Consider the following 27,476-nt stretch of genomic DNA (forward strand, 5'->3'; position numbering starts at 1 on the left):
AAGCTAAGCTAAAGCTAAGCTAAAGCTAAGCTAAAGCTAAGCTAAAGCTAAGCTAAAGCTAAGCTAAAGCTAAGCTAAAGCTAAGCTAAAGCTAAGCTAAAGCTAAGCTAAAGCTAAAGCTAAGCTAAGCTAAGCTAAAGCTAAGCTAAAGCTAAGCTAAAGCTAAGCTAAAGCTAAGCTAAAGCTAAGCTAAAGCTAAGCTAAAGCTAAGCTAAAGCTAAGCTAAAGCTAAGCTAAAGCTAAGCTAAAGCTAAGCTAAAGCTAAGCTAAAGCTAAGCTAAAGCTAAGCTAAAGCTAAGCTAAAGCTAAAGCTAAGCTAAAGCTAAGCTAAAGCTAAGCTAAAGCTAAGCTAAAGCTAAGCTAAAGCTAAGCTAAAGCTAAGCTAAAGCTAAGCTAAAGCTAAGCTAAAGCTAAGCTAAAGCTAAGCTAAAGCTAAGCTAAAGCTAAGCTAAAGCTAAGCTAAAGCTAAGCTAAAGCTAAGCTAAAGCTAAGCTAAAGCTAAGCTAAAGCTAAGCTAAAGCTAAGCTAAAGCTAAGCTAAAGCTAAGCTAAAGCTAAGCTAAAGCTAAGCTAAAGCTAAGCTAAAGCTAAGCTAAAGCTAAGCTAAAGCTAAGCTAAAGCTAAGCTAAAGCTAAGCTAAGCTAAAGCTAAGCTAAAGCTAAGCTAAAGCTAAGCTAAAGCTAAGCTAAAGCTAAGCTAAAGCTAAGCTAAAGCTAAGCTAAAGCTAAGCTAAAGCTAAGCTAAAGCTAAGCTAAGCTAAAGCTAAGCTAAAGCTAAGCTAAAGCTAAGCTAAAGCTAAGCTAAAGCTAAGCTAAAGCTAAGCTAAAGCTAAGCTAAAGCTAAGCTAAAGCTAAGCTAAAGCTAAGCTAAAGCTAAGCTAAAGCTAAGCTAAAGCTAAGCTAAAGCTAAGCTAAAGCTAAGCTAAAGCTAAGCTAAAGCTAAGCTAAAGCTAAGCTAAAGCTAAGCTAAAGCTAAGCTAAAGCTAAGCTAAAGCTAAGCTAAAGCTAAGCTAAAGCTAAGCTAAAGCTAAGCTAAAGCTAAGCTAAAGCTAAGCTAAAGCTAAGCTAAAGCTAAGCTAAAGCTAAGCTAAAGCTAAGCTAAAGCTAAGCTAAAGCTAAGCTAAAGCTAAGCTAAAGCTAAGCTAAAGCTAAGCTAAAGCTAAAGCTAAGCTAAAGCTAAGCTAAAGCTAAGCTAAAGCTAAGCTAAAGCTAAGCTAAAGCTAAGCTAATGCTAAGCTAAAGCTAAGCTAAAGCTAAGCTAAAGCTAAGCTAAAGCTATGCTAAAGCTAAGCTAAAGCTTTCTGTATTGAAAATTATGTTCGTCGGTGTGTTGAAGTGACCACTACACACAATTGCTGTGATCATAAAGAGAAAAATTTTCCAATTTTCCTGCAATAAATCAGACTGAAATAAGATTGAGTGCAAGTGGGCGGAAATAAGCTATACACAGCACTTTCTCAAGAGCGGTATCACTGTAAACCATAAGAAAGTGAACACGCAACAAGTACCTGTCAATGCGTAAAGATTGATGGCTCACCACCACGATGAAATCGTTCGTTCGGAAAAGAATTTTTATTAACTCTATTAAATTGTCAGTTGATTGGAAAGGGCAATTACCACCGCCGGCAGAAGGCCAGTCATCCAAGCAAAACGAGGAATTTCAATTGCGGTAGCAGCCCCTCCCATTCCTCGCGAGCAGTCTTCCGGCTGATGGCTGCCTTCCGGTCCCAAACAAGAAGCGTACCAGATGAGATGTGCTATCAGATGTTGCTCGTAAAGGCCACTAAAGAGGTGGGAGTACGGACCTCGAGCAAAAACGGCCACGTCATCTCCGCCATGCGTTTCGTCTTCGTAGGGAACCGCCGCTGGGAAAGTGAAAGCCGGGTTGTGCGAGTCCATAAATAGAGGATTTTCCCGTCCGGTCGATGTCTGTGGGAAGTGGTCGAAATAGCTCGGTCCATTTGCATAGGTAAGGGTGAAGAACGGCATTCGGTCCAATCGGGAAAAATCACCGGTCGCAAGAATGCTGTTTCCCCGCACCGGGTAGCCTCCCATGGTCAGGGTGTGGGAATGGTCTGCCGTCACGACGATCAGCGTGTCGTCTTCGCTTGTGTGACGAGCTGCGTGTTGAACAGCCCTGTGGAACTCAACCGTTTCATCCAAGGCCAGGCGAGCCAGGTTGTCGTGATGGGCGTGGTCGATTCGGCCACCTAAAATGATAAAACGCTAGTTTTATGTATGAAATCGTTCTGAAACGTCGTATTCTCGTGATATGCGTACACATATTTTTCTGCTGACGGAAGTTCTTAAACCTCTGGGTTTGATTCCCGGTCGGTCCAGGATCTTTACGTAGTGGAAATTTCCTTGACTTCCCAGGGCAGAGAGTATCATCGTACCTGCCACGCTATATACGAATACGAAAATGGCAACTTTGGCAAAGAAAGCTCTCAGTTAATAACTGTGGATGTGCTCATTGAACACTTATCTGCTCAGTTTAGTGTCCCAGTTAGGACGTAATGCCAAGAGGAAGAAGATGTTGTTAACAAAATGATAATACTAGTTAAATTAAGTTTAACACAGAACACATAGTTAAAAGAAATTATAATAATGTTTAATATTATGCTAATAAACGATTTGTAAAAATGAATCAACCCAGTTCGGAAGCTCCTTCAACATCTCATTTATCCCGCCTCAACTAATAAAAATGCAAAATCCTCATCCTGATCCATCGCTTCCGTCCCAGAAAACTTCAAGAACCAACCAAAATGAGGAAAAATGAACGTCCGAATTGAATCGTGGGTTCTCTCTCGAGTCCAACTGAACGATTTATAGAGATGTTAGAAACGGTTTTTCGATTGCCGATTCTTTCAATCGTTGCCCACTTTCTTGAGAGGAATATGGATTTTTTTTTTCGTTTCTGCCAAACATACAATTTCCATCCTTATAATGGGTTTTCACCGTCCGTCCTTGAAGTGATTGATGCTGGATGACTTCCTTTCCCGGGAGTTTGGTTCATTTTGCGGAAGGTCACCTCCCTGCGAGGGGAGGAAGAAAGGTAAGGAAAGGATGGATGGAAATCCTGAATGAAATGGGAAACGCTAGAAAAAGGATTTTCGGATCAGGAGGTTTGTTGCAGTTGAGGTGGTACCAAGTTGGCCAAGATGTGATGAATGAAAACAGCTTAAGGATTTGAGAATCGAGAAGAATACGGTTCGGTTTTGAAATCGATTGACTTAATGAGGAGGAACGGAATTTATTTTGAATGTGGATGGTCGGTTGGTAAACCCTTATTTAAGACAAGTTCTGTAGTTTTTTGAATCTCCTCAACCATCTCTTAAATTCATTACCTTTTCTTAAAGTTTAAGAAGCTTTTCTCGTGTTCATGAAAAATTTAAAAACGTATACAAATGCATGACAGAAATGGCAAAATTGTGATCAAGCAATAGTTATTGCAGCAATAGCTCATTGAGCATAGATGACCGTGCAATTCGTAGTTGCTTCTCCGTGATTGTCCAGAAAAATCAAAATTGCACAAGGAACCAACAGACGGAGCTTGATAGTTGCATGCCATCTTCAGTATACAATTTCGATAATTCGAAACATTACCAAGTCAGTACCGGCATCGGCCACGTCCTTACGGTTATCGGGGAAGAGAAGGAATGTTATTGTGACATCCATTGCTACTAAAGACCTCTGCAACTTCACGATTGTCACGGGAATTAGTTTTTGTTAATGCAAAAGATTCAGAAGCTACGAAATCAGGATCAGTTTGAAATAAAAAAAATCATCTTACGGTCGTTAAGTAAAATAAGAGAAGTTTGTGAAATCCACTTCTATTAGAGACCGAATATACCTCTGCATCTCCATGATTATCACAGGAAGAGGCTTCTTTTAGTAGGGAGGATTTAGAAGTTACATCATATAGTTTCAATAGATAGCCCTTTATCAGTATTTAAAAAATACATCGACACTCGAGGTTCGAAACATCGAGCCTTTTCAAGTACTGTATAATTACAAATACAAATGTATAGGTAGGTTTTTTTTTAATTTATTATGTCAAACATTATTAGGAAAATGCCAACACTTGTAGTGACGAGCTTATTTTTTTATAATTGTTTAAACGTATCATTAAAACCGTTTTTACAAAAGAGCTCTGTGTTTACATCTATAACTCATTTGAAATAGAAGCATAGAACGAGCTCACCAGTTGATAATACATGGTTGATTGGGCAATTGCCTATTATTTAGAAATATTTATTGGAATATACCGTGATGCATCAATATCTTAATGTTTTGAACTAATATTCTTGAAGTTTGATTTTTTTACACATTTCTTCATACCTGATTTTAATGCAGATGATTAATTTTTCAATATTAGTCATGTTTTTACTGGAAAACGAATGAAATACAATATGTGACGATGATTTAAAATCCTTAACACTTTTGGATAGAAATCCGGAACTGTGTGAAAATATGAAATATCTGTATATTTTCAATATAAAAATAAATCAAACTTTAATGAAATTCTTATATTTAATTGATTCATTCTTTGTATTTGCTTAACAATGCTGAAAAGAATAGAATGTAAGGAATATGAGTGTTTTGAATACCTGGACTGACGGGTGTTTTGCTCGAACTGAAATGCATGCAGCTTGAGATATAATAATGAAAGAAGAATGTAATTTATTCCACATTGAATTGAACACAACGCTTTGTATAATCACTATTTAAGACTTCTTTAATTTTTTCTTTCACAAAATTCACTTTAACTAGGTAAAAGTGAGCGTTTCATATGATGTCTCGATTTCAAATCACTGGCTCGTAGTCCCGGACAGTCTCTTTATACACCCAATAAAACACTTATTTGCATCGAAATTTATGGTGAAAACACCGAACATTCAAAGCTCATATTTCTCCGCAAACAATTATACTTGAGAATAACATCCACACACTTTTTTATCAGCCAACCCTTGTAGGTAATGCCTTGTTCGTGCATTCGTCGATCGTTGAACTGAAGTCTGAATAAACTGCGATGTGAAATGACATCCAACGAAAACAACGTGTTTATTTTTAATTCATTGCAGTGGTAACTAAAATCAAAATTATAGTAAAATGAACAATAATGTCAAAAGCTGAGGGGATAGCTCACTGACAGTTGGCATGTTTTCTTGCTTTCTTTGACTTCTTTCTATAATTCTTGGATTGTGCATAACGGTCAGATGATATTATTTTGATCAAAATAATATTCACTTGTTGTTCCCTATGAAACGGATATGAATATAAAAATATCATACCACTTTGCCAACACACAACTTAGATATTCAACTTTTTAAAATGTGAAATGATCGAAAAACACCTAGAAATGTTAATTACATTTACTTGATTTTTGACAGTTTTCCACGCTCTGCCCTCTGAATGTGCGGGTTTTCTAGTGACAGTTGATGACAGGTTCCCTTGACTTTTTGGAGCTCGCTATCTAAGCAAGCTGTCTCCTCTCTCTCAGGTTGGAAGTGAAGAGTATTGGGAAGTATGCACTTCAACAGAAAAGTAATCACCTATCTCGATGCGTGAGATATTTCTTGCAAGAATTGTTCAAGAAAAGCATTTTTCTTTGATCGCAGTACGCAGTTGAAAAGAAATGTCAATTCAAATGGAGCTCACTGTAGAACATTTCTTGATCATTTCTTTCCGCACAATTTTTTAAAAAGGCGATTACTTTTCTGATGAAGTGCATAATTCGCTTAAGGCTGAAAATCAATTGAAATAATAGTAAAATTAAGCTTAAAATGGTGAATATAATCAGAGTGTCCAGATATTGGTATCTTCCGGATTTTGATTCACCGCGATACCCTTCCGCAAAATTGCTCAATTTCACATATAATTTTGTACAATGACATTTTTCAGCAAAGTCAGGGATTGCACAAGAAATTTCAATACGGCTCCCACCATGCATGCTTCCAGGAATTCCGATCAGTATTTTCTCAAGAGATTCAAGTAAGAATTCCTGCATGGATTCTTCCTTGAGACTTTTACAGGAATTCTTTCAGGAAAGTCATCAGTACAAGAGGCTAAGTTTTCATACATAATTTCACTGAATCATTGGCTAATAATCTCACAGAACCCTGGAAATAAATTTTAATAACACCTGGGCGTCATTAGGCATTTCAAGGCGAAATTCTCTCTCTTTCGCTCTTCAACAAAACTTGAAAACAATGGTGCCAGTACTTGTCTACTTTGACAGGTACTGGCACCGTTGTTTTCAGATCTCACTAAGGAGAGAAAGTGAGCGATTTTCTGATGACGTCACTGCGCAATGTGTAATTCACGTAGGTTCATTGACAGGATTATAAAAAGACACGATTTTTACAAAATCTTGGACAGATTTTTTTAAGAATTCTGGACACGACTTTCACGGATAACATTGGCAAGATTCTCACAGAATTTTCACCAGGATTCCATAGACTTCTAGCCAGGAATTACAACGAATTCGATACATAATTTTCTGAAATCCTGGGCAAGATTAAAGTATACCACTATATAGCATTTTTCCAGAACCTCAAGCAAAATAACAATATTTTGAGCAACTCACTTTTGAAATACTCTTAAGCACTCTCAAAGATTTCAAGGTTGCATTTTGAAATGTTTTTTGAGTGAGATTCTGAAGGAGTGCTAGGCACTATTCTTGTAAAATCCTGGACATTCTTACAAAGATTTTCGAAAAAGCTTGATCACGATTTTAGCATATTCCGAATCGGATTCTGACAGAATTAGGAGTACAGTCAAAGCTTATTATAAGTTATAACGACATCGCAAGGGACCGTCGTAATAGGGAATTGTCACTATAGAGAATAGTTATAACAACAAAATATTTTTCAGGGGACCGAAGCTTTTGTCGCTATAAAAGTTGTCGTTATAACGAGCTTCGACTGTATGATTTTGACCTGGGCATTATTCACACGGAATCCAACATTTTTGGAATAGATTTGGAAAATATTCTGCTCTAGATTATTGTATAGTTTTGAAAGAACCCCTCACAATATCCAGCAGAATGATTAGCATCGATTATCTATTTCTCGATTTCTTCAAATTAAATTTACTTCATTCACTGATTTTGTCAGATTTTATGAACTTCATTTATTTACTTTAGTCAGATTTCAAGCAAATATTTGAGCTTTTTATTATATGCCCCGCAATACAAAATTGTTTCTGTGATTTGGCCCGCGGTTCAAAAAGGTTGGGCAGGCCTGCCCTACAGGTTTAACAAGAAACTCTTTCATGGATTTCACCAGGCATTGATACAGCAATTTCTCTAAGATTTTTTCTAAGGATTCCTTCAAGAATTTCTCCTGGAATTCATGCAGAGATTCCGCCAGATATTCCACTAAGGGTTCCTTAAAGGAATCCACAAATAATTCATTCAGAGATTCCATTAGACATTTCTTCAGGAGTTCAATACGAAATAATTCCTGGAATGATTAACGAAAATTTCTCCAGGGATTCCTTCTGAAACTGTTCGTGAAATTCATGAGAGGGAGTTCTACACGAAATAACACGATAGGTTATGATAAATAGTGGATAGTGGATCCATCGGGATTTTTTTCAGTGATTCATGTACAGATTCCTACAAAAACTCCTCCCTAGATTAGTCCGGAATCTCTAAAGAATTCCCATTCGGAACAGCTGGATTATTTTCAGGGAGTTTCCCAAGGCATTTTTATGGAACTGCTTCTGGGTTTTACCATGAATTTTCTCACTAATTTTCCCACGATTTTTTTTTTGCTGTCGAGAAAAAAAGAAGAAAATATTGAAATGTAAAGTAAGTTGTATGATGGCTGCCAATAATCGCATAACTGTGCCGTATATATAAGAAATCCCATAGCACAAGGGACAATTGTTGGATTAGAGGTAGTTATGTTTGAATATAATAATAAAATGTCCTAGGAAACACGAGAATCCAGGGAAACATTTCTCGGGAAATGCTTCCCGGGATTGAAATCCCATTAGGAACTCCTGGTGAAATTCTTGTAAGCATTCCTGGCGGTAATGCAAGAGTAATCCCATGTAGAATCCCAGGAGTAAATATTATTAGAGTCTCTTTAACAAATAATCGTGTAATCCGTGCAGGGATTCTATGAAAAATTGTTGAAGAAATCTCTATCAATTAATGTTATAATTGAGTCTAATCAACAATTATATGACCTTATCTGGTCACATATCAGTTGATATGCATTAATTGTAACATGTGTTTTACTCAGGTAGAGGTATTTCAGGAGGTGTTTCAGGAAATATTGTCGAGGAAATCCTGATGAAGCCCATGGGTTTGGTGGTCGAATAATTTGACGAAATATTGGCGTAACCCCCCTGAAGATATCATTAGAAGAATTCCTTCAAAAGTGCTGTGGAGAAATTGCCAAAAGAAGCCTTGGAAGCTTTCCTGTAGGAGCCCATAACCGGATTCCTGGAGAAGTTGCTGGAAAAACTCCGAAAGGACTCCATTCATAAAATCCCTGTAACAAGTCCTGCGCAACTCCCTAAAAAATCCTAGAGGAATCCTTGCAGTCCCTTGACAAATATCTTAAAAATAAATCTGGTGCAGAAAATTCTTATAAAATTCCTGGAGGAATTCCGGAAGCCATCCCTAGAAACTTATAGCGAATCTCTGAAAGAATCCTGTTGTCTAAGAGCAATCTGAATATATCCCTTCCTAATACTACCCTCAACTGAAAATCATTTCCCCGAATGATCCTTCTCCCCGAATTACTCGTTTTCCCAAAAAGTGCTGCAGTTCTAAAATGGTAAAGAATTGTCTTCAGTGGCAAGGTGGTGCATTAGAAAGAAAGATAAACAACCAAAAGAATGATACAGTCGACTCTCCACATCTCGATGTTCTACATCTCGATATCTCTCCCTATGTCGATGGTTTGTTCGGTCCCTTCATTCTGCATACATTTTCACTCTCCATATCTCGATGTACTCCTTATCTCGATATCTCCCTATCTTGATGTGATTTTCGTTTCCGATTTTCTCTCCGTATGTCAATATACCAATTATCAAAGGTTACTAGACTAGATTTCACGGATTCAAAACAATTTGCAAAGACGAAATGACGCCTGTTTGTTTTCACTTTTCCTAGTAACGGAGTGATTTTGAATCTAGTTTTCATTAAAAATTCGTTCGATGTCTCGATCTCTCCCTATCTCGATGGTCCCTTCGATATCGAGATGTGGAGAGGCGACTGTATATTTGGTCCTACTCGACCAACTACATTTTTTTAAGACACCGACACGTGGAAGCATTAACGATTTGCCCTTCGTTAGAAGCACCACACTAGACAACGGACTAGCATGGAACGCCCAGTGGCACAGTAGGAATACGTTCCTGACGAAAAGTTTTCCGGACTGAAGCGGGAATAGAACCCACACTCCTTGACTCGATGCGGCTGAATGTTTGGTAACACTAACCCCACGGCCATGAAGCCCACATACCGCAACCAAATTTTGAAGACATATCGCAGTACACTTTTCACGGCATTCTAGATTACCTAATAAGCCATAAAATTTTGGACAACTGCAAGGGATATGGAGGTCTATATGTCTTTGGTTGAACTCGAAAAAACTGCCAGTCAAATACAGATGGGAGCATATTAGACGATCGGTTGTTTCACCACCTTGAAATTTATAAAGCGATGACAATTATGAGTGCCAAAAAATTTTTAGAGGAAAATGATATATCCTGGAAAACTGAGTATTCCTGGAACTGGTATTCAGGTAACTGGCGTTCGGGAAAATGACATTCGGAAAACCGACATTCGAGGACAAGTAGCAAAACCTTTTTTGTTTCTTATTACATCGCTAGACGCCAAAAAAATCGAAAATAAAAGTCGTATCTCCCCTCTGCGGAATCTATGACAAATGGTTGAAAGACAAAAGGTCGAAGGACAAAAGGTCACATGAACAAAAGGTCGAAGAGGCAAAAGTTCGAATGAAAAAAGGTCGAATGTTCTTATATGTAGTAGCGATAAAAGGCGGGAGAAGCAGAAGCTCGTTCAGTCAAAAATTTCAGTTACACCACGCTGAAGGAGGTTCAATTACAGTTAGCAAGCTAAGAAAAACACCCCATCTGTACATCGGCTCATAGTCGAAAATGAATAGCAAGTTGTAACAAGTTCGATAAATAGCAGCTGCGAGAGAGATCTCAAAGAGAGAGAGAGAGAGCGATGACAAAACCCTTTTTTCTCGCTTATGTACTATTGGCAAGGTTCTGAATTCTAACTCACTTACACGATATTGGGTTTCTCCCTCACAGCAATTTTTAGCGATAAGCTGCCTTGCCTTGACCATTGGAGTGTTTGCATGATAAACAATCCCAGAACATCCTATAGCAATGCTGTCCCCCAGGTCTGGAGCGTGTTTAAATGGGTTTTATCATGCACTGTTATCCCCCCGAACTAATCAAAGCTGTAGCAGTAGATGATAAACAGAATCTCATAATGTACTACGAATCATGATTGTTACAGAGAGCGATAAGTGAGCAGTGTTGTAAAAAACTCCATTTCTCACAACTCACGCTTGAGATTTTTCATGCGTGAGTTGTCAATCATGCAACTCAGCAGTCAAAAAATCATGCATGAGTTGGCTAACCTTTTTAACTCATTGTCTCGTATTTCCACAGTTTACTCACACACGGCAATAATTTCTTGTCAGTCTGGTAAAATTATGTAATTCCTTTCTAACGTAAACAACAACATTCGGGTTTCACGAGTTTTTGCCGGGTTTTGCGACTGAATCATTCTTTACGGTTTGAGTTGATTGAGTTGATTTTGCGTCAAAATCTCAAGCGTGAGATTTGCGAAGCAGATCTCTAATGAGTTTGTTCTCACGGGAGAGCGTATTGATTGATATTTTGAGTGTGAGCCTATCAACATTGTAAGTGAGAGATACTCTAAGTCCCAGAATTCAATTCCTGTCCTTGAGTGAATATTGGAGGAATCCCCTGGAAGAAACCATTCATAAATTATTTTAATCAAGTGTCTCTAAGTTTAGTGCTTTTCAGCACTCATAAAACCATAAAGCCATTATTTGTGTCCACAAATTTTGACAAGATATTGGATATTGGAAGTCATCCAAATCATCCTGGAGTTCGGGTCTTTTTGATCTACCAAATCCACTACAGTCTATACTCACCCAACTCTCGTACAACATTCTCATTCCTACCCATAAAGCTTGATATGACTCGAAAAGAGTACTACTATGAATATTGTTAGTCATAAGGTCTTCAGAAAACACTGAAGTAGTGGGCATCAATTTCGGTATACAACTTGACTTATTATTCAAACAAGATGTTTTGATCATAACATTCCGTTGTAGGCTAAAAAAATGTTTCTCAAGATTTTCAATATCTATTGAATCTACTGGTTCTGTTACTCATTTTGTTTTCAACATTTATTATTACCAAGGCTCTAGATACATCTGCAAAGCTTTGGAAATGTCATACGGATATTCAATGGTACGGCGAACCCCCACTTATTTGAACAATATTCTTTACAAACCATCGGTGTTTATTTTTATTTTTAATTTCCAGGAACCCTTCTATCGTACAGTAGTACATCGGTAATCGATTAGAAAATTAAAGCTATTCCAGATTTATCACGATTAGTACACTGATGTAACCCAACTTTAAGAATCAGTAATCACTTAATTTCAAGTCCAGGGCTTGTGGACCATCAAAGCTCATGATTTTGGAAACAAAGTCGAAAGAAGAATAGTTTTAGCGTTTTTGGATGACTTGACCCGGTTCCCTGGTGGAAATGGATATCATATTGGCGATTCTGAAACCTAGCTTGCGACAAATCAATCTTCATGACTTCCTAAATCAAGGCTAAAGGATTTTTTGAATGACTTGATCACATGCAAGGTTGTTTTGGATATCTTGTTCTCCAGGGGAAGTGGCCATTATATTGATGGTTCTGAGACTTACCTTACGACATATCCAACTTCATGAATTCGCATATCAAGTATAAAAATCAAGTATTCAAAAGATTTAGGGTAACGTGGCTACATACTGGGTTAATCCGGATGACTGGTTTGCGTCCAAATCCAAAGAAAGGTCAAATTAATGTGAAGATATGTGTTGTAAATTCGGGGTAAGTATTGACTCTGCAGAACAACCTTAAAATAGCAGATGAGTTTCTGTCAAGCCTCTAGCTGGAAGTGTCGATATAGCAATTAATCACCTTTACTAAATCTTATTAGCTCTGTAATCTACTTATCTACTCTTTCATTGACTAACTCATACATTATCTCATTATCTCGCATACAAAAAATTTTGCTTGCCAACCCAAAGCATAAAATTATATTAACTGCATTCTCCGCGTGAGCTCCGTTTCCCGTAATACAAACTGTTGATTCTAGTGAACAAGCTATACTTCATACTATTGCAACAATTTTATTCAGATTTATCCAATTCGATACATGAACGTGCTATTTTTCAACGCGTTTCTTCTCGGTTGCATGTTTTGGAACATGGGACAATTATGCGTACACTTTCCGAGTATAAACGGTAGTAGATTTGGTAGATCAAAAAGACCTGAGCTCAAGGACGATTTGGATGACTTCCAATATCTAACATCTTGTCAAAATTTGTGGAAACATCTGTTAAAGCCTCATGAGTGCTGTAAAGCACTAAACTTAGACATCACCCGATTAAAATAATTTTGAACCTGTGTGGATTTTGATCAAAATTTCAGAATATTCTGAAGGCCTTAGCATTATTCTCGGTTAATTATACATTTCAAAATTCCCTGGTGCATCGCAACTTATTCCAGACATCCAGTTTGTACACTTTTTGTATGAAAACATTTAGTTTCCAAGTGATGAATGAGTTCTAAAAGGAAGTTTATGCGATTTTTACCCAACCTGACCCAGAGATGTTCTGGAATAACTTTGTCAACAATACTCTGAATGTATACTTCCCCCACAGACAAACAGACGTCACACTCTCACCGATGTCCATCGACCACCTTTTTAATGGCCGATTCAAATATATGGTAGGTGGCCAATCCTATGACTATGATTTTGATCGGGATTTGTTCTAAGTATTACGTCTGTTTGTCTGTGCTTCCCCATTACTCATAAAACTATAACTAATAGTGAAGCAATTCTCAAGATTTCAATAAAAACTAGAGTTACGCTCAAAGACGAACAATTTGAATTTTGTGTGTCAGCCCCGTAGCCTACGGGTTAATGCGAGTAACACATCAACATCTCCTCCCCATCTCAAATAGACCTGCATTCGTTGTGCAAGTATAGTTGTTCTTACAATAACGGAGTAGCAACTGCGGGTGGTCAATCATGCTCATTTGGTATGAAAAACCACGAAACAAAATACCACCGCGACATTTACAAAACTTAAGAATTATTATTTAAAGAACTTTTTGTCTGAAAGCAGCGTTGAGAAATTTCAAATAAAACCGTAGCTAAATATGGAATGTGCATAACTCCAAATTTTTAATTAAGTTACCAAAACCTAATTAGGGTGTGCACTTTTATGACTTGAAGTCAGAATTTCGTTTATATTCGATGACCTCCAAAATGTTACAAAATTAGTAAAATAGTAATTAAAGATGTCATTTAAAAGTATGTGGTCATTTGGGGCGTATGCAAATCATATTTGTTAATATCTCTTTTATTTTTTGAATATGTTTCATCAGTATATGGCGTTTTTTAAAAGAACCATAACAGTGTGTCAATAATTATTATGAGATTTTTATGTGTAAAAAAAGTTCTAGGGAAGTGATCACAACACTTTCCCACAATGACTGGTTGAATTACTGTTAGAATGACAATTTTGTTGAATCTGAAAAGTTTTCACATTAAATCGCACAAAATTTAGCGATTTGTAGTTATATTACAGAAACGACTTGTTTCAAGAATCTTTGGAGGCTAACTACAAGTGCTGGAGTCTATGGCTTTGGAGCATATTAACAATTTCCATTCGAAATAAGTATACAATTTTTGATATTTGATGAAAAATGCAGATAAATGTCATTATTCTACCAAATTGCATGGGCATACAGTATAATCGTACCTGTCACACAATATACGAATGCGAAAATGGCAACTTTGGGAAAGAAAACTCTCAGTTAATAACCGTGGAAGTGCTCATAAGAACACTAAGCTGAGAAGCAGGCTTTGTCCCAGTGATGACGTAATGCCTAGAAGAAGAAGAACAGTGCAAGCTCCAATCCTAGGGAGCACTATTGCTATCGGATGTTTTGGGATTGTATATCATGCTTGTGAAATAAAACACTTGTCTCCAATGGTAAATAAGCGAGAGAATTAAGTGTTACAATCGCTATCTCTTTGGAGCTCTTGTTCGCTGCTGTTATGTATCAAGCTCATTACAACTTGCGAAACATTGCTGATCATGGACCGATACAGGTGTGATGTTTTCTCGCTTCGCTTCGAAGTTAGGTGGGAACCAAACCACGAATCACATAAACAAAGATCTTAAACAATCTTCTTCGCATCTTCCTCAACTGAAATTTCCTAGCGTTTTTCAAGTACAAATAAAACAGTTCCAAAGAAATCACAATTCAATTTTAAATTAAGTAGAAAACGTATACAATACGCAATAACCAATGAAAAACATTCCACATTCCACATATCGAGCCCCAACAACCCGTAGTTTGACCCAGGCTCTGCAACGGCAATCCATTTCCCATTGATTTCGGATGTTGCTTTCAGCTGGAGCAACACACAAATGCACTTCGCACAATTTCCGGCTTCCAAACCATCCAACCAACAAGAGTCGTCTCCGCTAGTCCAGTCTGGGTCCGTTGAAGCGTACGACGAACCCCTTACCCCCCCTCTCCATCTCAAACGGTCCAGCATAGAAGTCGGTCGAATCAATTTTTCATTCGATTGAAAAATAGCCATCAACGGATTTCTGTTTTTGGCTTCCTTCGGAGAAATTGATTTGTTCTTCCGCAGAAAACATGAATCATCGGGGTGGCTCATAAATTTGCCACTTTGACGCGACGCTCGAGCTGTCAAACGTCGAGCGAAACGATTGATTCGTCGTAGTTTTTGGGAAGTTTTGGAAAATGACAAAAACACTAGAGCACTTCCAGTTTGAAACGCAATTAAAAATGGCATTTACAGACCATGTTTGTTCAATCTTAATAAAAGATGACGCGTGTATTAATACTACACGATATATCAGCCGAGTGGTTAGAGTCCACGGCTACAAAGCAAAACTATGCTGAAGGTGTCTGGGTTTGATTCCCGGTCAGTCCAGAATCTTTTCGTAATGGAAATTGACTTCTCTGAGCATAGAGTATCATCGTACCTGCCACACGATATACGAATGCGAAAATGGCAACTTTGGCACAGAAAGCTACCAGTTAGTAACTGTGGAAGTGCTTATTGAACACTAAGCTGAGAAGCAGGCTCTGTCCCCAGTGAAGACGAATGCCAAGAAGAAGAATAAGAAGAAATGTAAAAATAAAGGAGTCTGGGGACCACCGGTTAAGAAACACTGAACTACACAATTTGCGTTTTGAGCTGGAAATGTTCACCAATCACTCACCTTCTACAAGCAGCACGTATCCTTTGTCATTTTTGGACAGCAGCTCCAGTGCTTTGGCGGTCATCTCCTCCAGCGTTGGTTCATTCACGGCATTCTCCAATCGATAGCTCATATGATTGCCGGAAAACAGCCCAAGCAATCGATCAATTCCACTGACGTTAGTATTCAAAAGCCCTCGTCTATCACTGACGTAAGTGGCTCGTTCCGCTTGCAAATCCGCCAGCTGCAACCATTCACTCACCAAGTACCGTCCGTCACGTCTCCTCCCCACTGCTCCATGCTCTTCAATCGGCACTCCCGATGGGAAGAAATGTCGTGAACCTCCCCCCAAAGCAACGGTCAAGTTCCGTCCAACATCTCCATAAACCAGCTGTCTGGCAATGTCCACACACTCCGTCGGGATTTCCTCGTCGTCTTCCCAGTACCGTGCCCCAGAAACCGCATAGGCCACCGCTGGAGTAGCGTGCGTAATCCTCGTATTGGTCACAATTCCCGTTGAACGACCGCTCATTTGAGCATACTTCAATATCGACGTCAACCGGTTCTCCTCCACCAAACTCCGCTCGCAGTTCATCAACGGAACGTGTCCACTCACAGCTATCGTGCCGTAGTTGTTCTTCACTCCGGTCAGGATAGCCGAAGCGGTGCAACTCGAATCCGACACCTGGTAGTTGATGCAATAGGTCTTCGCCAACCCAGTATGAGGAAACTCCTCGAAGGACATCGCCAGCTGTTCTCCGCCCATGTAGACTCGAGTGGCCGACTGCGTAGTAATGGACATTCCATCCGCTATGAAGATGATCACGTTTTTAGCCAGATTGAGGTTCGGGTGGTTTTTGGAGAGCTGATCGGCGACCAGCTGTTGGCCGGAATTGATCCAGAATTGCTTGTCGAGTTCCTGATGGGGACCTTGTGGAGGTTCCCAGTCGGGGTCGTCCATCGGGTGGGTTGGATATGGTGTGGGAGCCGGAGTTAGCTCCGGTTCGATTGGAATCGCGAAAACATAGTTGACGAGGGTCGTAAGAATGATGAGACGCTTAGTTTGATCCATTTTGTCTCTTGATGGATTGAAAGCAAAGAATTAACTGCTTAGGGTTTATCCACATTGGCTTCGTTGAGGAGCATCGTCGTTATCAATGCAGTTGATATCCAAGCAAAAGGAAACGGTGCTTATCATTTTGATCAACTCGATGCTGAAAGCTTACGTATGGATAAACGTTGCCTGATAACGGTTCAAAAATTGGGAAATGAGGTTTTATTTACTTAAAAAAGAAGACTTTTATCTCATTGCATGATGAGCTAGACATCTTGTTCAATTGAGTGCGGTCGTGTATCGTTTCTGTGATTAGGATTTTATCATTTGCGATAATGAACGATAGCGGTTGAGCGAGTTTCGTTTCCCGTGAAAAGATAAAGAGATAAAGAAAATACAGATAGTTGCTTTCGATACTGGCAATCACTTGGTTTCATTCATGAAACGTTTTGTTTCTTCAATTTACTTTTCAATAGTTTTCTTGACCAAAATAAATCTGAATTGGTGGCAAGAGCTACCAATATTTTTTATTTCAGTTGAACAGGTCGGAAGATTACCTCCATACCTAGCGGATGAGTAGAGAATAATAAGCGAATAATCTAGATGCTCCACTACTATTAAGCCGTTTTACCCCCTACTATAGGTGATCGAGTGGCCAATAATCGGAAAAATGACTTGTTCCGATAGTTTATTCTTGTTCATTATTCCATTGTAAACACTTCTAACAAATTCCTGGAATATAACAGCAAGATTTTTTGTAGTTCCACTGACACAGTATGTCAAATTTAGAGTTATTAGAAAAAATATAGAAATCAGTGCAAACGCAAGGAATATGTTGAATGATGCATACTGCATCATCGTAATATTGTATACAGATCTTTAAATACTGATCGAAAGCTTACTCACAAAACTATCTCAGGAAAAAAATAAAATAAAATAAAAGTTCATACTTAGGTCCGTGTAAATAAAATGACTACACTGAAAAAGTATATTCGATTTTTATTCAAATTTTACATATCTCACACTCATTTGTTCCGAGTTGTCCCAGGCAGAAATTTACTTCAAAGGATATTTTACAGTGTAAACAAAAGAAACGTAAACAATTTAGCTGCAAACATGTGCACTTTTTTATCCAAGGCTTTTAGGATTATTTTAAATATGGTTCAATAATTTTCCTTTCATAATTGCTAAAAATAGAATCAGGGAATAAATATATATTGCATCATGATTCATAGCATCTTTATTATGTATGTTCTAATATCTACAGTCACCGGCAACATAAAGTGTCCACTGGCTTGTTTTCACGCAACTTGGCAAAATCGTTTGTTAATACGGGAAAATATTTCGGTAAAATATTTGTACATTATATATCACTTACGATCTTTGTGATACTATTCAAAAAAGTTTTTATTTTTGAATAAAATTTTGGTCAAAGATGAAGATGAATCGAAGCCAAACTCCAAATTTTCAAGAGCATGAATCTGGAGAACCAAACACCTGTTTGAAGTGAGAACTTAATCGATTGGTAACCCCCAGATAGTGACCAATCGATTTAGTTTTCAGCTGGAACGTGAATACGACGGCTGCCCAAGCCATGATGTCAAAATCGTTATCGGAGATCTCAACGCTCAGGTTGGCCAGGAGGAGGAATTTAGACCGATTATAGGGAAGTTCAGCGCTCATCAGCTTACGAACGAAAACGGCCTTAGACTGATTGATTTCGCCGCCTCCAAAAACATGGCCATACGTAGTACCTATTTCCAGCACAGCCTCCCGTATTGGTACACCTGGAGATCACCCCAACAGGCTGAATCACAAATCACGTTTTGATTGATGGAAGGCACTTCTCGGACATTATCGACGTCAGAACCTATCGCGGCGCAAACATCGATTCGGACCACTACCTAGTGACGGTTAAAGTGCGCCAACGACTCTCCGTTGTTAACAACATTTGGTACCGACGCCCACCACGGTACAACCTGGAACGACTCAAGCTACCCGAAGTCGCAACTGATTACGCGCAAAGCCTTGAAGCTGCGTTGCCGGAAGAGGGAGAGCTCACCGAAGCCCCTCTTGAGGACTGCTGGAGTAGTCTCAAAGCAGCCATAAACAACGCAGCGGAAGGTGCCATTGGGTTCGTGGAAGCAAATCGACGGAACGGTTGGTTCGACGAGGAGTGTCAGACGGTTTTAGACGAGAAGAATGCAGCGCGGGCAATGATGTTGTAGCAAGGCACCCGTCAAAACGTGGAACGATACAAACAGAAGCGAAGACAGCAAACCCATCTATTCCGGGATAAAAAGCGCCGCCTGGAAGAGTTGGAGTGCGAAGAGATGGAGCAGTTGTATCGTATTCAACACGAAAGTTCTACAAGAAACTAAATGCATCTCGCAAAGGCTTGTGCCGAAATGTGCCGGGTTAAGGATGGAGGTATTTTGACGGACGAACATGAGGTGATTGAAAGGTGGAAGCAGCACTACGATGAACACCTAAACGGCGCAGAGGAGGAAGATCAAGACAGCAGGAGGATTGGCTTCATCAGTACGGCGGATGAGGGAGACGTGCCACTTGTCTGCACCGATTGATAGCCAGGATCTGGGATACAGAACAGCTACCGGAGGAGTGGAAGGAGGGAATAATATACCCAATATACAAAAAGGGTGACAAGTTAGAATGTGAGAACTATCGAGCAATCACCATTCTTAATGCAGCATATAAAGTGCTTTCCCAGCAGTGATGCATTTTGAACTGAACGCGAGCCAAAAGTGAACTGAACGCGTTCTAATTTTGCACGAGAACCTAGTAAGCATTGAACTCTCGTGCAAGATTCTGCACCTGCCCAAGAACGGCCCGTTCACTTCAAAATGCACAATGAAGCTGAAAACACGAAAAATACTACATCATAACATATTGAATTCCAATCGTTACAAATATATGGCACCTTAAATGTTTCCTAACATCTTTGCAGAACTTTGCAACATTGAAATAAGTCGTGTGTCTGTCATGACGACAGTTTTCATTCCGCGTTCAATTTTTGAACTGCTCAATGTTCAAGCCTACTTGATCCCCCTTTCAAAAGTTTGAACTAGAACGCAAACTGAACGCGTTCAAATTCAACACTGTTTCCCAGATCATCTTCCGCCGTCTATCACCACTGGCAAGCAGATTTGTGGGAAGTTATCAAGCCGGTTTTGTCGACGGGCGATCGACGACAGACCAAATCTTTATGTTGCGGCAGATCCTCCAAAAGTGTAGCGAATATCAAGTACCTACGCACCACCTATTCATCCATTTCGAAGCGGCCTATGATACCATCGACCGCGAAGAGCTATGGAAAATTATGGACGAGAATGGTTTTCCCGGGAAACTGACTAGACTGATCAAAGCAACGATGGATAGTGTACAGTGCTGTGTGAAGATATCGGGTGCATTATCGGACCCGTTTGAAACACGCAAAGGACTTCGACAAGGCGATGGTCTTTCCTGCCTCCTGTTCAATATTGCACTAGAAGGTGTTATGAAACGGGCGGGCTTCAACATGCGGGGCACGATCTTCAATAAATCCAGCCAGTTCATTTGTTTCGCTGACGACGTGGACATTTTCGGAAGAACGTTCCAGGTGATTTCTGAACAGTATACCAGGCTGAAACGTGAAGCAGATCGGGTTGGATTGAAGGTAAATACGTCGAAGACGAAATATCTGCTGGCTGGAGGAACCGAGCGCGATAGAGCTCGCATAGGCAGACGCGGGGATTAGTTCGAGGTGGTGGACGAATTTGTCTACCTCGGATCGTGATAACGTCGGATAACAACTGCAGCAGAGAAATTCGAAGACGTATCTTTGCCGGAAGTCGTGCTTACTATGGACTCCACAAGACCTTGCGGTTTGGTAAACTTCACTTCCGTACTAAGTGTACCATGTACAAGACGCTAATAAAACCGGTAGTCCTCTACGGGCAGGAGACGAGGACAATGCTCGAAGAGGACCTGCAAGCGCTAGGAGTTTTTGAACGACGTGTGCTTAGGGCGATCTTCGGCGGAGTATGTGAGAACGGCGTATGGAGAAGAAGAATGAACCACGAGCTTGCACAACTCTACGGTGAACCCAGTATCACGAAAGTCGGCAAAGCTGGAAGGGTACGATGGGCGGGACACGTTGTGAGAATGCTGGACAACAATCCCGCAAAAATGGTGTTCAACTCAAATCCGGCCGGTACAAGACGAAGGGGAGCGGAACGAGCTAGGTGGTTTGACCAAGTGGAGCAGGATCTTGAAAGTGTGGGGCGATCGAGGAATTGGAGGTTAGCAGCCATGGACCGAGTTAGTTGTTACGCCATTGTGCAGGTCATGTCTTGAAGGACGTAGAGCCAGCAAAAGTAAAGTAAGAAAGTAAGTAAGTAAGTTTTGATTTGAGACAAATTTCATGTTTCACAAAGCTTTCATAAACTTAATTTTGAAGATATTGATGCTAAAAGTTTCAAAATTTGTTGAAAAATAACAAAGTTATGTTTACTTCCCTGAAGGTCAATTTTTATAACTTGAAAATTCACCTTCAAGACGCTTGCGCCAACTCTAAATATTAATATTTTTGGCTCAGATTTTGAGGTAATGAAGCTGAGTGGCAGATGGCGTCAAAATCAAAGATGGCCGCCAGATTTTATCACTCAAAATAATACTCTTATTTTTCACTCAACTCGAATAAAAAACCAACGATTGAATACTTGTTTCTTTGTTGTACAAAACATAATGTATGCATGGACTGCACATGCCATATACGTTAATATCGTAGAACATGATTTAGAAAATCGTTCATTTCATAGGGTAAATACCATTGCTCACCAAGTTTTTGTAGCCTATCTTACGCAATTTTTTCTCAGCTTTCTGATGGTGATCTCAGAATTCAAAACGAGCGGTGCTTATGGTAAAAAAACGATTTTTCTAACAAAATTCAAGATGGTGGCCAAATTCAAAATGGCCGTCAAACTTTTTTAACTTCAAATGAAAGCTATATCTTTTCTCTATACGATGCAACTAAGTTTACTATGCGTTCCAAGAGAAATATGAGACATATCACGTGAAGAAATACCCAATATTTATCAAAAAATGGGCTTTCTCGCAAACTGTAGCTAGCTGGCGTACGAGGGGTCCACCAATTTGAGAAAACCGAAAGGACCACCCTTAAGTTTTATCGAAAACTAGCGATCAGTGACATAAAATTGGAATTCTAACGATGGGTGCCGATGGCGGCCTGGTTTCAGCGAGAATTGCTCATATGTAATATTGGTTTAGAAAAGTATCATTACATGCGGTTACATTGTAACCAGCGTTAGTGTGATGTCTAGTGTTGATGAGATTTGTCGCGTTCAGTTTCGTGAATGTATTGCAAAAAAAGAAAACGTTTGTAGATAGGTTAAAGTAGAATGTCCCGAAAGCTCCCACGAACGCAGCCAACATTGCTCCACCCTATATTAGGACGACGGTGGGGCCGCTAGTCACCACCAGGGCGGCGGTACACCACACGAATGGGTGGCCATGATGAGGCGGATTACGTCATGGGTCAACGATCAAAGGTTCGGGTCAACGCATACCAGCAAGACACTTCATAAGTCTGATGATCTTCAACGATAGCAGTCGCGCTTTACAGCAATATAACAAGTTAAAGTTTAAGTAGTGAAACTCTTAACCAAGAAGAAAGATAGTTTAAAAAGAAGGAGAGAGGAAGTGACTGAGAAACTTCCTGAGAAACTCCGTCCCAAATTAACCCTGAACCTAGTTCGACCGTACCGTGCCTAACCCACCATTTTGACCTCGTCGGGCCCACAGGACCTAGCGGTTTTTGTTTAAAAACGCCATTGCGGTTTGAGCCATTACCACCCTAACTTACCTGCGTTGACCCTACGCGCTAATTAAGGGGTGAGTCCATGAAGACATGTACCCCAGTACGACAACCGAGTGCGCTTGGGCACCCAGGCTTTCCAGTGAATGTGGTGACGGACTCGAGGCTTCAGCGATCCGAGGCTGAAGCCTCGAGTCCGTCACCACATTCACGGGGCGCACGGGACAGGCAGGAGGTCCACGAGAGGCTGCAGACGAAAGAGGAGAAATGAGAAGGAAGGATTCATCCGCCCTCTGGATAGCAGGAGTTGGTCCAGTGGTGGCAAAGGAGTGGAGAAGGTGCTGCAGTGCGCGGGACTCCGAAGAAGCGAACAAAGTGTAAGGTACCGTTTTGCATCGAATTCCCGGACGCTTCGAAAGCCGGACACTCTGATCAATTTCAGCATTTTCTGCTGTTGAAAATAACATCAAATGTAAATGTTAGCATTCCAATCAAATAATACATTAAAATTGAACATTTCAAATGTATTGGCATCGTAGTAGGTGGCGAAAATTACCGGAAAAACATTAAAAACATAATCGCTTGTCATCGTACGTAACTTGTTTTTGCACTGCTTAGCCAGTTGGTTAAGATTCAGTTGAATTTATTCTTCCTTATTATTCAAAGTTTAAAACCTTATACACGTTGTTTTGTGTTCTAAACGATTGATATTGTATTCGAGTAAGTGAGACATGTAGTGGAATTGTCTTGAAAATGGATAAATTGCGTGTTTTTAATACAAATTACAGGTGTCCGGATTTCGAGGCAAAATTCTGATATGTTTCAAATGCCGGACGCTCATGTTTAAAGCTTCTGGTAAGTAGTAATAAACAAAATTTGGACACTTCCGTTAACTCTTGATATGTTTATTATAGAAATCTGATATGTTCCCTATTGCCTGGTGGTTTCAAATGACGTGAAAGTGCTTAATCTTGAAGAAAAGGTAATCAAACACTTATAATTGAACTATATAGCTAAGTTCCATACATGGTTAACGAATAGAAATTGTTTTCAGTCTTAAGGTGAAGATAAATCGAAGCCAAACCTCAAATTTTCAAGAGCACGGATCTGGAGAACCAAATATCCGTTTGAGCCACCAGCGAGTGACCAATCGATTAAGTTTTCAGCTCAAACGGATGTTTGGTTCTCCAGATCCGTGCTCTTGAAAATTTGAGGTTTGGCTTCGATTTATCTTCACCTTAAAAATCAATTCCCAATGTGAAGATGAACTGTGAATGACTTCAAAACACATTTATAGGATGATAAGGATATGATAATGTGTTTTAACAATATATATGTTTTATATGATTCAACAATTGTTCTGAAAATTATTTGTAATTGATTGTTTTATTGAAGAAATGGTGAAGTAAATCTTTATCTTAAAAACGTATTGAACTACAAAGTGATACCAAAGACAAATTAAAGACCCCCATGTCCCTTGCAGTTGCCCAACATTTTATGGCTCATAAGGTAATCTAGAATGCCGTTCAAAGTGTACTGCGATCTGTCAAACTTGGGTACCTTTTGCACTACCGAGGGACCAAATGCAGTACTAGAAGTGGTACCCAATCTGAGCCCGAGTGGGACGGACCTGGTGATACTCCGATTTTCGATCCCACATGGACAGAGAAATCAAATTGTTCAATGAAATAGTACGATACCAGGTCCGTCACACTCGGGCTCAGATTGGGTACCACTTCTAGTACTGCATTTGGTCCCTCGGTAGTGCAAAAGGTACCCAAGTTTGACAGATCGCAGTACACTTTGAACGGCATTCTAGATTACCTTATGAGCCATAAAATTTTGAGCAACTGCAAGGGACATGGGGGTCTTTAATTTGTCTTTGACGATACCGTGCTGCATCTAATTGCCGGTCGCTTTGAAAGCCGGAAACTGGTCTTTTTCAAGGTGTTTTTGATCCAAATTCTATTTGTTTACCTAGAATCCATAATAACGATGTCTTCTACATTCTCCAAGCATAAAAAGTGTCGAAACAATATTTTTGGGTGATTCAAGGTCGGTATCCGGGATTCAAATCATCCGCACACTTAGAATCAACACGGTATATGTGCTCCAGTACCTTCGCTCACAATAAGTCAATTGTGCGTACCACAAAAAAGCATCATATTTGAGTATGTTAACTACATACTATTTTAAGTTAATTATTTAAATGTCAAACCACAACCACTCATTGGTTATTAAAAGTGAACATGCTCAACGGATTACCTCATTGCATATTCAATGGTTTTATTTATCTGCTGAGAATAGGAACCATCGATTTTTGTAGCATCACTTATTTGAGACCTAGAAAAATATCAACAGTACAAATACCAGGTGAATGAATTGTTGAAACCCGCCTTTTTTTTAATTGCATTCTTCTATGTTCTGCATAGAATTTAGATTTCATTTGGAGATTAAACTACCGAAAATAGATTGCTGATGCATATTAAATTCTCAACGACGGGTATATTAATTTATCACACACCATTGGTACTTCAACACAACTGTGAATTTTGGTAACCAATAAACAATTAATTAGCTTTTAAAATTAAAAATAACGAACGTAAGAGTCAACGGAAAAATTAAAAGGATCAAGACCTTCTGTTACACACTGATTAAATGGTTTGTGTAATTTTGTAGATATTTAATATAAAGCAAAACAAATAGGAATATTTCTTCCAAAGAAAAATAACATTTAACATGCTTTATTTACATGTATTTTTTCAAAAATGTTATTTAATGATAATATCCAAGTGTCCGGAATTCGAAGCAAAAGTGTCCGGATTTCGAAACACTCTCCAAAGAGTGTCCGGATTTCGATGCATAACGCATTTTCCTTTTTCTATATTTTTAGTGATTTATTCCAAACTTTAAGCTTTTTTTACTCAACTAACAGGCGAAAATAATATTTATTTCGATAATAAGCAGAAAAAAATATTCATTAGACTCCAAATGTATAAACGAAACCACTGTTTAATGCTCCAAAGTGCTTAAGTGTCCGGATTTCGAAGCAAAACGGTAGGAATAGAATAAGAAAGTGGGAGGCGTCGCACAGTGCGTTGAATGTATAGAGATACGGGACAAAAATCAAAACTGGAAGATCAAGTCATTTGAGCACCTTGGTATGGAAGGAAAAGTTGTTTCTGGTCAAAAGAGCTACAATTTGCATAAATGACATATAATATACGCATAATCGCAAAACTGTCCTAAGCGCCAATTTCATTATTAAAATCTTGCAATTTGTACATTTTCTTGTTCATAATCTGCAGTGAATCGCAAGTCAGTCCCATCTGTAAAAAGTAGGCATTGAGAAAATGGGCTGTGCAGTTTCCAAACTCGTTTTCCATACGAATATTCAAAAAAATCCAGAAGATTGGAACATGTTCAAATCTTAATGAAACTTTCACAATTTGCTTTTCACTATACAAAATATTTTCTATAAAAATATGAAGATGATCAAAACACGGTTTATTTTAGTATTACACGGTGCGAAAATCTGTAGTGGGACTGATATGCGATATTTGTTTCCGAACAAATCATATTATCTCATAAGTGCAGCTGAAAGAGCATTGAAAGATATGTTGAAAACTGAACTCAACTCAATTTTGACGAAAATGCAGATGGGACTGACTTGCGATTCACAGCAGTAATGCGGTAAGAAGTTATTTGCAAATGTGTCTCTTTTTGATTTCAATTTACCAGCTAAAAAAAATTAATGAAATCTTGGAAAGTACATTTAAAATATGTTATTTTAGGGCATTAACTTACTTTGGTGTAATGTCTGGTTGAGCCGAGTCCACATAGCGTTGCAAGATTTTCGTATTTTTATCACAAACAACTCATTTTCATAATTGTGCTGGTTAAGGAGTATACTTAAAAATAGTCAAAAATCTCAAAGAGTTGCAGCTATGTCGTTCAGGCCTCCCAGAGGACACTCTATGAAACATGTCTGTGTGTGATTTAGGGTGGATTTCTGTGGAGCTTTTTTTGAATCGATAATCAAAATTCCGGGTTAGTATTTCATAAGATTGATTTCATAACCAATTTTTGTCAATGGAGCAACGCACTGTGCGTCGTCCGGTGTTGAGGACGGACGCAAGGAAAATTAGAAAGGAAGATTAGAAGTCAGGAACAGGAAGTAGGACATCAAGGAAGTGTGAATAGAAGTGTTCACCGAGACCGAAAAATAAAGGGAGTTTTATTTGAGCTAATCTATAAGTGTTCTCTTTCGCGGTGTGTCACGTGCGTCGCTCCGACCCTGAGGCTTGGAGACGGGGGGTATCATCTAGGCTGAGAGTAACACGGCCTGCAAGTTACAACATGTAGAAAGAAAGTTACTGATTTTCATTAAATTGCAATCTTGAGACAAATTAGCCACAATCATCGATGCCCAGTGCAAATTTTAATGACGGCCTACTTCGCGTACATCTATAAATATTTATAACTCATTGGAAAAAAGTTCTAAAGTTGTCTGATTTCACATCAAACCATTTCGAACACTCTAATTTATGCTCTAAATCGTCCGTGCGTGATAAAAAATCACTAAAGTTTATTTTTCATGCGTAGCAAGCTCGGTGTTCATTTTTTCACCATTTCCCCTATTGCACTGCACATTGATCCACGGAACGAAATAAAGTGGAATGAATTAATAACTTGAAAAATATAAGAGATAGGGTTTTGGTGTCTTCTAAACATTTGTTTGTCTGGTCATGACGCATTATATGCAAAAGTGTCCTAAGCGCCAAATTTCATAGCTTTCGAAATTCGCTCTCAAACTTTTTTTATTTCAAAAGATAGCGCAACAAAATGTTCTACAATATTGAAGATTATAGAAAATATGAAAACTTCGTAGAACATCATTTTTTTCTATATCTGATAGTTTTAGAGATATAGGTCACTTTAGAACTTTATGGTCAAAAATCGGGTTTTACCTCAATACTAACGTAAATATCAATTTTTCAGGCCTACTATGTTCTGAAGAG

At 39.0% G+C, this 27,476-nt stretch overlaps 2 protein-coding genes across 2 annotated transcripts in view; one reads left to right on the forward strand and one right to left on the reverse strand.

Moving 5' to 3' along the window:
* Positions 1–27,476, forward strand: part of LOC5564746 — a 789,319-nt gene that overhangs the window by 276,959 nt on the left and 484,884 nt on the right. The window lies entirely within an intron of this gene.
* LOC5577694 (alkaline phosphatase, tissue-nonspecific isozyme) lies at positions 1,552–16,668 on the reverse strand. Its single transcript, XM_001663428.2, has 2 exons — positions 15,587–16,668; positions 1,552–2,208 (listed from the first exon to the last, which is right to left on the reverse strand). The coding sequence occupies exons 1-2, from the start codon at positions 16,635–16,637 to the stop codon at positions 1,583–1,585; spliced, it is 1,677 nt and encodes a 558-aa protein (XP_001663478.2). The 5' UTR covers positions 16,638–16,668; the 3' UTR covers positions 1,552–1,582.

This window comes from Aedes aegypti, chromosome 1 (genome assembly GCF_002204515.2).
Source record: "Aedes aegypti strain LVP_AGWG chromosome 1, AaegL5.0 Primary Assembly, whole genome shotgun sequence".
Lineage (NCBI taxonomy): Eukaryota > Metazoa > Arthropoda > Insecta > Diptera > Culicidae > Aedes > Aedes aegypti.